A 13,864-nucleotide genomic window follows, 5' to 3' on the forward strand; every position below is an offset into this window, starting at 1 on the left:
CGTGTACATCTAAGGGCCAGCCGTGCTGTTCTGTTCTGGGCCAATTGTAATTTGCCTATGTCCCTCTTCATGGCACGTGGCCATATGACTGGACAGTAGTCCAGGTGTAACAAAACTAGGGCCTGAAGTACTTATTTTATAGCAATGTCAAGAAAGCAGAGCTGCGCTTTATTATGGACAGACCTCTCCCCATCTTAGCTACCGTTGCATCAATATGTTTTGACCATGACAGTTTACAATCCAGGGTTACACTAAACAGTTTAGTCTCCTCAATTTGATACATTTCCACATGATTCATTACATGATTTAGTTGAGGTTTAGGGTTTAGTGAATAATTTTTCCCAAATACAATGCTTTTAGTTTTGTAAATATTTAGGACCAACTTATTTATTGCCATTCTGAAACGGACTGCAGCTCGTTGTTAAGTGTTGCAGTGATTTTACTTGCTGTGGTAGCTGATGTGTACAGTGTTGAGTCATCAGCATACAGTACATAAACACACAGGCTTTACTCAGTGCCAGTGGCATGTCATTAGTAAAGATTGAAAAAAGTCAAGAGCCTAGACAGCTGCCATGGGGAATGCCTGACTCTACCTGGATTATGTTGGAGAGGCTTCCAATAAAGAACACCCTCTGTGTTCTGTTAGACAGGTAACTCTCGATCCACAATATAGGAGGGGATGTAAATAATACATATGTTTTCCAGCAGCAGATTATGATCGATAATGTCAAAAGCTGCACTGAAGTCTAACAAACAGCTCCCACAATCTTATCAATTTCTCTCAGCCAATCATCAGTCATTTGTGTAGGCTAAGTGCCTCAGGCTTACATTTTGAATGCCCTTCCCTATAAGCGTGCTGAAAGTCTGTTGTTAATTTGTTTACTGTGAAATAGCATTGTATCTTGTCAAACACCATTTTTTCCAAAACTTTATTAAGGGTTGGTAACAGACTGATTGGTCGGCTATTTGAGCCAGTAAAGGGTGCTTTGCTATTCTTGGGTAGCAGAATGACTTTTGCTTCCCTCCAGGCCTAATGGCACACGCTTTCCTGTAGGCTTAGATTGAAGAAATGGAAAGTCATATCATATAAAAAAAATCACGACAGCTGTGATGGAAACAAAAAGTTTTGGTGTAATTTTATAAATGCCGACAGATAGTTTGTTCGTTCAACATGGTGGGAACTTTTTGTGTCGTTCAAATTAATTATGAGGGAAATGGCGGTGGAAACGCCTTCATGCACAAATATTGATATGAGTTATGAACTTCACAGGGTGGTGAATGCACAGTGGTGAGCTTGAAGCTGCTTTCCAATAAATATAGATGGTTCTGGTGACATGATGATCGATGCTTGACTGCCGTTTGTCAAATAAAAATATTCTTGCTTATCCATAATAATCTCGTCATGTAGAGTAGATAAGTGGTTCCCAACCTTTTTTGGTAACAGTACCATCAACTGGTTGGGAACCACTGGACTAGACAATCTGCACAGTCTACCCACACTGTATCTGCAAGCTGTTGGCTAGAGCGCAGGTGCCAAGACCAGAGTAGGCACATTTGCTATTTAACGAAACAGTTTTTGTGAAAAACTATAGGTAGAGTTGAAAATATGAAGGAAACATATTGAACTTTAGATTTCTATTAGGTACATGAAAATGTTTTTGTGTGCACTACATCATCACGCACTGAATTGTATCCGCAACAAGTCCATTTGGTGGAAACATAGCACTGGTGGGAAAATGTGCATATTTTCTTGATGCGAATTCTAGAATATTCGCATAAATATCTGTCGCCAAATGGATGGAAACCTAGCTACTGTAAAGCCCTAGTAAAAAAAATTTGCTTTAAAAAACAGTAATTTTTGAAGATATTTATTATGTGATTTGTGATTAATTTGAAGGAAAACCAACAAAAAAAAATCCCTAATTTTAAGGTCAACTCTGTTATGTGAACTAAACTCTCGTTTTAACATTGTCAAACTCTTCCTTTTCTAAAGAAACATTGAATATCTAATAGTCAAATCATAGTGTAAAAGCAGGTGAGCTGGTTCAACTTTTTTAGACAATTTTCAGGTGTTTTGTAGTGGAAAACTGAATGGGTTCAAGCAGAACAAGTCAACCATGTTACCCATAAATAGACAGGTCAACCCTGTCATGGTCAACCATGTTACTTTATTTGGCACTTAATAGGCACTTACTATAGTCCTTTTTTTATTTAACCTCTTGAGATGGGATTTTTTTTTTTTATATGTTGAACATGTGCTCTTCATGACAAAATGTTAAAATGAGGTGAAATTACATTTTTTTTAAAAATCTAGTTACACTACCCAAAAGGGACTCATTGTCACGGATTCAGCCGAAGCTGTTCCTCCTCCTTGCTCGGGCAGGCTTCGGCGTTCGTCGTCACCGGAGTACTAGCTGCTACCGATCCATGTTTCTATATTCTACTGGTTTTGTCTGTATCGGTCTCACCTGTTTCCCATCATGTAATTATGTCTTCCCTATTTAACCCTCTGGCTCACACTGTGTGTTGTGCGTATTTGTTCATGTTTTGGTTGTCGTATGTGAGCGGGTTTGTGCCTCCCTGCGTGGAGGTATGTTCATTAAGTTACCTACGAGTAAAGTACGTTTTTTTTTTATTAGCTCTGTGTCCTGCGCCTGACTTCGTCCTACCGCATTACACTGACGCCTTGACACTCATATACTGGTAGCCGTGATGGAATGTATCACAAAATATCAGCCTCATGTATCTTTTACTAAAAACGAAGGCCCTCTATAAAATAGTCCCATCCCATAGCCACCGGTGGAGAGCCAGTCAGGCAAGTGAAACTACCTATACAGTAACCTTCCAGGCTACTGCTGTTTCCTAAACAGGGTCTGAGCAGATATACAGTATGTCCAGTCATAAATCGAAACCCTAGCCCTTCTCCTAAGCTGAAAGGGAGTCAGCAGGCTCGGAGTGAATTCCATTCCAGATCAACTCAACTCAGGAGGTGAATGCAAATTCCCAGTTCAATAAGTCCTTATTGACTGACTTTAACTTGAATAGATCATAACCCTAGTTGTCAGCAATAGGCCTGTGGTGGAAACACCTTGCATACCAGAGAGCTAGCTGCAGGAGCTATTAGCATATTGTTTACCTCAGATTCCTTTCTTTGCTTTCTAGGGGTTGAATGGACCAGATAGGCCCATGGGCAGAGAAGAGCATCAGCTACAGTATTTTGCTTCTACCTATCCCGTTCCATTAGATCTGCAGATGCCACAGGGGAGCAGGGAGTCAGGGACTGGGGGTTGATTTTTCAGGCTGGGGTCTACTGACACTCCTGTAACCACTCTGAAGTTCAACCCCCATGGCCTCTGACCTTTCAAAGAAAACAGATACTGTGAATTTAACAACAACAATAACCATTTAACATTGAATAACAATAATAATCGCTAACATGACAGGGATAGCCCCATTGCGATTCAACTGTAGGCTATGGAAGTACAGAGTAAAATATGGTGATGATCAATAATCATAATTTTTCAATAGGCTAATGTGCGGTAGTAAAAAAAAAGATATTTTACAAAATGGGTTCAATGAAGGACCAAAGTCATTGGAGTGGTTCCAGGACACTGTCTCTGCCAGTCATCCAGTAACCTGACTGACTGTGTGTATTACCTTACTGGAGGCCTGTTTGCAGGGCAGAGACTGGGGCGAAAGGACCCTAAAATAGCAGGGGAAATGGCCCTGTCTCCACCGCTGCCCCGCAGTGACGTTGACAGCACTCTATTTATACTTTAAGAGCGCAGGACGCCGAAAGATCAAGTTTCTGTTATACTTTCTTTTTTTTCCTTCTTTGTTTACCACAAAGAGAGAAAGAAAGGGAGAACAAATAGTATGTTCTGTTTGTCACTTAAGGAAAAAATAAAAGTAATAAAATATATAAAGGATTGAATAAAATGTTTTACTGGAATCTTAGAAACAAAATAGAAATCTAGAGGTCATTTAACGGTAGCTGATGTGTACAGTGTTGAGTCATCAGCATACAGTACATAGACACACAGGCTTTACTCAGTGCCAGTGGCAGGTCATTAGCCCTGGGGAATGCCTGACTACCTGGATTATTATGTTGGAGAGGCTTCCAATAAAGAACACCCTCTGTGTTCTGTTAGACAGGTAACTCTCGATCCACAATATAGGAGGGGATGTAAAGCCATAATACATATGTTTTCCAGCAGCAGATTATGATCGATAATGTCAAAAGCTGCACTGAAGTCCAACAAAACAGCTCCCACAATCTTATCAATTTCTCTCAGCCAATCATCAGTCATTTGTGTAGGCTAAGTGCCTCAGGCTTACATTTTGTATGCCCTTCCCTATAAGCGTGCTGAAAGTCTGTTGTTAATTTGTTTACTGTGAAATAGAATTGTATCTGGTCAAACACAATTTTTTCCAAAACTTTATTAAGGGTTGGTAACAGACTGATTGGTCGGCTATTTGAGCCAGTAAAGGGTGCTTTGCTATTCTTGGGTAGCAGAATGACTTTTGCTTCCCTCCAGGCCTAATGGCACACGCTTTCCTGTAGGCTTAGATTGAAGAGATGGCAAAGTCATATCGTATAAAAAAAATCACGACAGCTCTGATAGAAACAGAACGTTTCGGTGTAATTTTATAAATGCCGACAGATCATTTGTTCGTTCAACATGGTGGGATCTTTTTGTGTCGTTAAAATTAATTATGAGGGAAATGGAGGTGGAAACACCTTTATGCACAAATATTGATATAATAACCATCATATCGAAGTAAATTTGGAGTCACGCGATGATATGGTCCTCCCAATACGACTCAGCAAACCATGTAGTTTCTTAAGCTACAGATTAAATAAGTTATGAACTTCACAGGGTGGTGAGTGTGATGCTGCTTTCCAATAAATATAGAGGGTTCTGGTGACATGATGATGGATGCTTGACAGCCGTTTGACAAATAAAAATATTCTCACTTATCCATAATAATCTCATTATGTAGACTAGACCAGTGGTTCCCAACCTTTTTTTGGTTACAGTACCACCAACTGAATTTTGCTCTGCCTGGAGTACCCCCTCACGTGCATTTTAACATTAGGCCTATGGTCTCAAGAGTCTTCTCAAGTAACCCCAGGGGTCTTAGCACCCCTGGTTGGGAACCACTGGACTAGACAATCTGCACAGTCTAACCACACTGTATCTGCCAGCTGTTGTCTAGAGCGCAGGTGCCAAGACCAGAGTAGGCACATTTGCTATTTACCCCAACAGTTTTTGTGAAAAACTATAGGTAGAGTTGAAAATGTGATGGAAACACATTGAACTTTAGGTTTATATTAGGTACATAAAAAACATATTGTATGCACTACATCATCACGCACTGATTTGTATCCGCAAGTCCATTTGGTGGAAACATACCACTGGTGGGAAAATGTGCACATTTTTTGACTGCACTGGGCCTTTAAGTTTAGGCACCTGGCTTTAATAGGCAAGCTGCATGGGAACCTGTAGAGCAGGGAGGGATAGTGTGTTCATCCATCACACCTATTTCAATCCATCTAAATATAAGGGCCTCTGTAATATGAGTCAGTGTTATGAGTCAGTCCAGCTGTCTGTTACTCCTTCATATCCACTCTACCCAGGCCTCTCGCAGCAGAGCACTGGGTTGGTCCTATCCTGGCCAGCCCTGTACATGCTGCATAAAGACAGGAACACAGTGAGAGGGCTAAAAGGTGAGAGGAGATGCAGTCCACTGCTAATGAACTCAGTGGCTTGGGATTGTTCCAACACAGTGTGAACTAAAGCAGTTATCAGAAGCAATTAAAAATAATGTAATTGAATTGGGACTGGAGCACTGTATTGCATTCAGATTTTGCACTTATGTCAGAGTTTGTAACATTAACCTAACACCTAAAAGACCCCTACGAATGTCTCAATAGCTCAACAACAACACACAGAGAAAAGGAGGGGGGAAGAGAGATTCAAATCATTCCCCAGCCAACACACAAACCCACAGACCTACTTGCTGCAGGGATACTGAATTTTATTCAAGTATCTCAACACTGTTCTGAAGTTATCATCAGTTAAATTAATCAATCAGTTGTTGAGAGAGAGGCTGTGAGAGTCCATAGCCTGGATGTTGTGCAGTTACACTTTAGGATTCAGGGAGGTTTTTCAAAGTGCATTCAATCAGGTGTGTTTTTTACATAGGGACAGACATAACAGAAAAATACAATAAAGTATGTATGATAAAACAAGATAACACAAAACTGAGATTGTAAAAAATAAAAATAATAAGACTAAAATGCAGGGTGCGATTTGTTCCTTGTCACCTGCATCTGTGCTTAAATCGGATCACCCCTGGGTTTTGATATCATCACAATGAGCGACTGCATAGATTCCAATTGTTCTGCATGGACTGTAAATAGATAGGTTAGAATAGATGATCTGATACTGGGATCAACATAAACATTCACTCAGGAGGAGATGGAGAGAAATCTCCATCTTTCCTTTCCCACAGTGTCCAAATTGTTCAGAGGGAGACTTCAAGAGATTGACCAGGTTGTAAAACACACACACACACAGTCTAAAAAGACAGAGCTAAAGAAGAGATGTAGGCTAGGCTAAAACACACTGTATCCTTATGAGAGTTCCCATGCTAGTCTGCACTCTACAGTTGTTAGTTGCTCCACTCGTAGTAAGCTAGTTCAGTAGGTTTAGGCTAACCTGTAAGATCCCACGTTTAGAGAAACGATATAAGGCTGAGTTTTGGCACAAATGGGTTTTCAAACACTCCTTAAAATGTCAAAGTATGGGGCGGAGGATTAAATAATGCTAGATTATTGATAAAAATACATCCATACCAGGCAGCCAAGCATACAATGTGTACATTGTTTGTTCAAAGGATGCTTCTTGATAACCTTGCAAAGACAAGACAGATTTAACAAACAAGCTATCCTATTCACTCTTAAGCCTCTCATGCAGTTAACTGTCAATATTTGATCATGTCCTATCAAGTAATATAGCTTCCATTCCCACCTTAAAACAAGCCACCACCCAATACATATACAGGCACTGACATACTTTTCTTTCTGTGAGGAGTCTTCCTTTCTTATCAAGAGAAACAGGAGAAGAAAAAAGACAGAAAGCATAAAATCCTAAAATCAAGTCCAAAGATTTTTTTCCCACCTGCAAACAAATAGCAACCTAGCACTTAGAAAGTGTCCATGTCTTAATAACAGATAAGGGAAAATCCACAATAAAAGAGTAATGCTGAGACTCTGATTCTTCACTGTTCTTAGAGTAAATGTGTTTTTTGTAAAATTTTCTGTGGAAATTGTTACAAGTATTCCTTGTGCATAGAGTTATATGGATTGTTTAACTTTACTATCATTGTTTTTTGTTTGACATACATTTTAAAGTGAAAAATCGGAGTCTCAGCATCACTCTGTAACCGTGGAATTGCACATAACCTAAAGAGAGAGCACTGACCGGATGCATCTAGCCACAGTTAAGATGCTCCTAGTCTGTTGTTAGTGTAATGTTTAGAAGCCGGGAGGATTATTGCTGTGATTTGGTCTGAGACAGAGCTAATAGTCTGGAGTTAGGACGGGTACTGAGAGGGGAGAGACCATGGGGAAAGGGGGTGGGCTGGGTATGGTGAGGATAAGGGGAATCAGGGGAACATGGATGAGGTGGGGTGAAGATGATGGAGGTCATTGTTGGGTGGTTTAGAGGGGTCTGAGGAAGAGTCTGGGGACAGGGTGGGGATCTTAATGGGGAGGGGGGTGTCAGTGCAGCTCAATGAAGGTCTCCATCTCCTCTGAGATGAGGCCCTTGTAGGGCAGTCTGTGCCTCTCAATGGCGCGCGCCGCCAGGCACTGCAGAGTGACGTAGTTGAGGGGGTAGAGGGCCGGGTGCCCGCTGCTCTGCTCGTCCAGCAGCTCGTACGCCGTCTTCCTCTGGGCATTGGTGGCATCGAAGTGTGCCCCTGCCCTCACCAGCAGCGCCATGATCTCCGGGCAACCGTTGCTGGCGGCGATATGCAGGGGCGTGTTGTTGTCGCAGTCCCGTGAGTCCACGTCCGCTCCGCACTCCAGCAGCAGCGAGGCCACGGTCTGGGAGGGGAAGCGACCCACGGGGTAGCGGCCCACCGACGTGGTATCCTTGTCCACGGCCATATGCAGGGGGGTGAAGCCACTCCGTGCCCGCGGGTTCAACTTCAGGAGGCGGTACACTGTCTGCTTCTTCTGGTGCTCCTGCTCCGCAGTGCACTCCAGCTTCTCCAGCAGGAACACAAGGTGGAGGATGATGGACAGGGCCTTCGTGAACTGGGGGGCTTCAGGGGGGCTGTCCCTCTGGGCCACCGCCCTCTCCACCTCCCTCACGCTCTTCCCCAACACCCCCATCAGGTCGTGGAAGGTGACGCGAGTTGCCAGGGTACCTTTGGCCCGGTCCTGCAGCACAAAGGAGAAGAGCTCAGCGAAGGACAGGAAGCTGCTGGCTGTCATGGGGCTGAGGGGGTCCAGGTTACTCTGCTGCATGTCCAGGGCGTACTTCCACAGGCTGATGCAGCGCTCAAAGTTGCCAGAGTCGGCGTAGACGGCCCCTCTGTAGCGGATGTAGTAGGAGGTGTCAGGGTGCGAGGGCCCCAGGATTCTCTCACGGACCAGCAGGGCCTGCATTCGCATCTCGTCAGGGTCTGTGATCAGAGCCTCCAGCTCCTCGGCTGTGCTCACCTCTCGGGCACAGTCGTAGGCAGGGACAGGGGGCCCCGGAGGGGGCTTGGCCAGGAGTCCCACCTTGTCAGCTGGTTGTCTCAGCTCCATGGCTCTCCTCCAGTATCTCATGGCCCCCAGGAGGTCTCTCTTCTTATCCACGAAGGTGGCCCCCAGGAGTTCGAGTGCATCAACACGTTCTTCTCGTGAAGAGCGGGGCTGGTGGGCGAGATACTCCACGATGTTGGTGTGCCCAGTGACGCTGGCGGCTAGGAGAGGGGTCATGCCATAGCCGTCCCTCTCCATGCGGGCATTACATTTCAGCAGCATCTTCATGATGTCCAGGCTACCGGACTCGGCACAGTCGTGGAGAGCAGTGTTGCCTTTCACACTCTTACGGTTGACATCAGCACCACGCTCCAGGAGGAACTTTGCGATCTCTTTGTGGCCCTTGTAGCACGAGATCATCAGGCAGGTGTGGCCGTGGCGGTTGGCTACCTCCATATCGGCTCGGTTCTCCACCAGGTAGCGGACAATCTCCAGGTGACCATCGAAGCAGGCAGCACGGAGGGGCGTTGAGTTGGTCAGCGTAGTGTTGTTGACAGAGGCACCGTGTTTGAGGAGTGTGCGGACGACAGGGAGGTGACCAGCCGCTGAAGCCGCCCATAGCGGGGGAGCCCCTTCAATCGTCTCGCCGTCAAAGTTCACCGAGCCTCCTAGTTCCACCTTAGCTTTACAGTGTTCAAGCAAATAGTCCACAACCTCTAAGTGTCCGTATCGAGAGGCAATGAGGAGAGGGGTGCCTCCCTGCGTTTTCTCCTCGGCGAGAGCTTGCAACTCCTCGGGACTTTTGTTGCTCAGCAACTTCTGGATAAGTTTCAGCTTACCATCTCTGGCCGCGTTGAAAACCGCCGTCGTGATATCCATTTTAACGTTTTTCGTCTCTCTCACTGGCCATCAACCTCCTAGCTACGTTTTTAGAAAAACAGGGAAGGGACAATCTTTTCAAAATAAGAAAATAAACCCTGTCCGTAGCTCGGTTTCTCCCTGGCATTTTTCTGCCATTTTAAGGCTGCTGTCAAGATGGCGTTTGTGTTGTTTTACAGCTCTATGTTTACAATGTAAGCTTAGCATTTTGGTTAATGTAGTCTTTAAGAAATAATTTCACCAAGGATGAAATGGCACTTTCCTTCTGATTAGAAATATAATTCCCATGAGGCATTTCGTACAAGTGAACTCAGCACTAGATGGGTTGAAACGGAAAGAGTAGTTTTTAGGCGAACGTATGTATCGTACACTGGAACGCTTTACTAGCGGCCTTGTAAACGTATTTAAACTACAATCCCCATTCACTCGGAAACACAATGCGCAGGATCAACGCAAACCTCAAAACGAATGTGGCATCGCTTCTCATTTTACAGAAATATTCATGGTACTGTATTTCTGTCGTATTGCTTTTAAACATAACATCTTTCCGATATCTACACTGATACAAAACATATTTCAATAGAGTGAAAATAGTATATTCTTCCGTCTGTCAGCGAGTATGTGGGTGTCCATTAGGCCTCCACATATCATTCCCAAATACTTGTTTTTGTTAATTAAGCATGACATGCAAATACAAAAAAAAAAATTATGACACTAATGAAAAGCAGCGTGGCATAGCATGGATCAAATTAAATGATGTGTGGGTTGTAGATCCATAGGCGGCACTATAGTCCATTGAAATCAAATAACAGTGCATGTATGACAGATATACTGTAGGTTGTTGGCTATTACCATAGGCTACTTATCCAGTCTGTGCATGTAGTGCATTAACAAATTATAGAAAAACAAAGTATGTTCTTATGTTTTCCAAGTTGTGCTATAACTGTGCCATAATAATCCCATAACATACTGTATTTTATGTTGAGAAATTGGTGCCACTGACCCGTTGTAATGTAATGCATTGTAAAGTGGTAGATAGTAAACAGCAGAGGGCAGCAAAAACACATTTATTCACTGCTAGGGTTAACGATCACTGGAGAAAGGATTTTGAGATGAGATGTTAAGGTACTATTAGAATATTTTATTGTAAAATTGAAAAAGGAGAAAGAGGAAAAAAGGCCCAGTAAGCATTCTGTATCATTCATATCTGAAGGGAAATAAATATTATAATAATGACAGGTAATAATAAATATAAGGACACATTTAATTAAATATGACCTAATAAATAAGTAAATAAATAAAACGATATGAAAATTGTAATTGTCAAAGCAGCAAGTATAGGAGGGACATGGGCAGGATAACAGAGCTGTGGTTTCTCAGACATCATCATGTCCCCCTCTTCTACCCTCAACATTACCCACAAGTGTCCTTATCCCCGTCTCTCAATCGAAACCACTGAAGTTAGACACCAGCTTCAAATGCCAACCCCACCCACCGCTAGTATCTCCATTAAAACCCCACCCCCCCTCCATCCCTCTCCCACTCCTCGCCCCATTACCTGAAAAGATTTGTGTGCTGACAAGATTATGGAATTAAACAGATCTCCTATTTACATCAAGCTATAATGTATTTTCCCACTGCATTCAAAACATAGTACATGATCATACAGTATCATTCATAAGAATGTCATGACCCCCATTCCCTCCCCTTATCCAAGCCTCCAGTTGAGCAGTAAGGATGGACTTAGGTGGATTTTGGCAGTAAACACATGACAATCCATAATAGATCTTAAAATGAAAATGGAGGTCTTGTTTTTAAAGATTTATACCCATCACCTTATAGAGGTAGTGCAGTAGGAATGCTAAGTATACACGTACCCACTGAGCACAGACGTCAGTTAAACGTCTAATTTTGATTTACATTTAGTTGAGTTGTCAACTAACATGAATTAAACGTGAAATCAACAAAAAAAATCACAATGTCATTAGATTGAGGTTAAAAGCTGGGTGAAAAAAATACGAGATTCCCTGACGTTGATTACTTTTTTCAAATCCAATCAGTTTTTCACGTTGATTCAACCTCGTCACATTGAATTGTTTGGGTGAAATGATGTGGAAACAACATTGATTCAACCAGTTTTTGCCCAGTGGGTAGTCATTTGATAGAAAGTAACATGGCTTCATTCAGGTAGTTGTTAATAAATGTATATAGAAAAAGCACAGTAAACTATCTTTATGTCCCCCAACCCCTGAAAAAGCATATAACCCCAGAACCTGAATAGAATATAGAAATATACAAGTACATTTCTAATCAGCTGCTTGGCAATAATAGCATTAGTTTAGCCTTTAGGCTACTGCTTTATGTTTATAGGACAAGCAAAGGTCAAAGGACTTGTCAGGTTACTGTAGTGCACGGCTTGTCTCTTAGTGCAACTAAGACTATTGCTGTTACCTCAGGATCTGGATCAAACATAAGACTGACTGTCTTCCTGCATCAGTCGCAGGCCAAGCTCTGCTTACCATAGACATTTGGTAACCCTAGAAGGGTTAAAGCCTGTCAGACCATGGCAATTTGACAAATTACAAATTCTCTATTTCAATGCTGCTAGCAGTGGTGAGAGGCTGCTGGTCAGTAAACATTTCACAGAGGCATCATCAAAGCCAACATTGGTGTCTTTACAGTCAATATAGGAATTTGACTGCACTCCTATAGAGAAATAATAATGTCCAGTTCAACTGACAAGTGATTGAAATGGAGTTGACCTTTGACTCTAATCAAAACGCCCGTTTCTTCCTTTAAATAAATCTTTGTGAGAGGAAACAACATGCAGATAAAAGAGAAATGGGCTGGCAGTTAGCTAATAAGAAGTAGGCTAGATTTTGGCAATGATTAAAACCCATGAAAATAAATACAAATGTGCATTGGTATATCCATATGTCCAGTTGGTTTATGATTCTGTGCACAGTGAATAAACTAATGTCGATAACTAAAATAGCTATTTATCTCTCAGCTGCCAACTGGCCTGGAATGTTACAAGATAATTAAATGTACATATTAGAATTCATAGATAGATTAAACATTACTTGGCAACTTCACTTATATGAGGGTCAGGAATGGTCTGTAAGTAAAATAGGCAGTAACATTCACTAGGAGTTAGTGAAAATATGGTTCACTATTGAATATGTGATGATGACCAAAAAAGGAAAGAAAAAGAGAACCTTCCTTCCTTCCTTCCTTCCTTCCTTCTTCCTTCCTTCCTTCCTTCCTTCCTTCCTTCCTTCCTTCCTTCCTTCCTTCCTTCCTTCCTTCCTTCCTTCCTTCCTTCCTTCCTTCCTTCCTTCCTTCCTTCCTTCCTTCCTTCCTTCCTTCCTTCCTTCCTTCCTTCCTTCCTTCCTTCCTTCCTTCCTTCCTTCCTTCCTTCCTTCCCGCCCTGCATTCTAGTGTGTCTCTTGGAATCATCCCCCAATGTATTCTAGAGTGTGTTTTGATGTTCCTCCATTGGTTTCTTGTGTTCCCTGAGGGAGGTACTGTGACATCATTCCCAACCTGTCCTGCACAGCACAACAAATGACTTGTGCTCAAAATTTGACCTTGTATAGCTCTTTAAAAGCAGATTTGAAGTCTACTCCCAGTAAAGTAGTGTCTCTGCTCCCTCTCTCCATACTGAATAAAACATTCACCCAAATGCAAGCGAGAGGGGACTGCAGGCACCTCCTTAAAATGTAATGGAGTTAGACTCAAACGGATCAGAAGGCTTTCTACTCTAACTCTGCACCTCTCTGTGCTGCTGATGATGACGCCTCCCCTCACAAGATAATTGGCTGGATTCAACCAGTCTTTTCCATCAAAACAGCACACATCTATGTGAGGGGAGTCTATCTGACTTATTTGAGAAAAAGCTAGTCCTATTTTATGTGTGTGAATAGTACTGCAATGCAGGCTCAAATTGATATGAGCCATATAGTTATATATGTTGAAAAAAAGGTAACAGTAATGTTATACAATGATAAGATAGCTTGTGCCATAAACAAATTCTAACCTGTGCCATACAGATGTAGGATCTTAATTTGATCACCCTGTTGCATGAGAACTTTCCTGCAATGCAGGACATTTTAAACTTGTAGTGTATTTGAGGTTTAAAAAGGCTTCTGAAGTTTGTCATTTCCACTTTGAAATTTCAGACTTGATTTTCCCTTACAAAATATGTTATCAACCCCTACA

General features: G+C 42.4%; 1 protein-coding gene across 1 annotated transcript; it reads right to left on the minus strand.

The window, feature by feature from the left end:
* Positions 1-6,025: 6,025 nt before the first annotated feature.
* On the minus strand, positions 6,026-9,790 carry LOC311146663 (protein fem-1 homolog A). Its single transcript, XM_084183194.1, has one exon. The coding sequence runs from the start codon at positions 9,641-9,643 to the stop codon at positions 7,790-7,792; it is 1,854 nt and encodes a 617-aa protein (XP_084039320.1). The 5' UTR covers positions 9,644-9,790; the 3' UTR covers positions 6,026-7,789.
* Between the last annotated feature and the right edge of the window lie 4,074 nt (positions 9,791-13,864).

Source organism: Coregonus lavaretus (assembly GCF_964263955.1).
Source record: "Coregonus lavaretus genome assembly, chromosome: 19".
NCBI classification, from domain to species: Eukaryota; Metazoa; Chordata; class Actinopteri; order Salmoniformes; family Salmonidae; genus Coregonus; species Coregonus lavaretus.

What these genes read in the sequence shown, in the direction of transcription:
- LOC311146663 (XM_084183194.1), bottom strand. Translation starts at nt 9,643, where the DNA reads ATGGATATCACGACGGCGGTTTTCAACGCGGCCAGAGATGGTAAGCTG.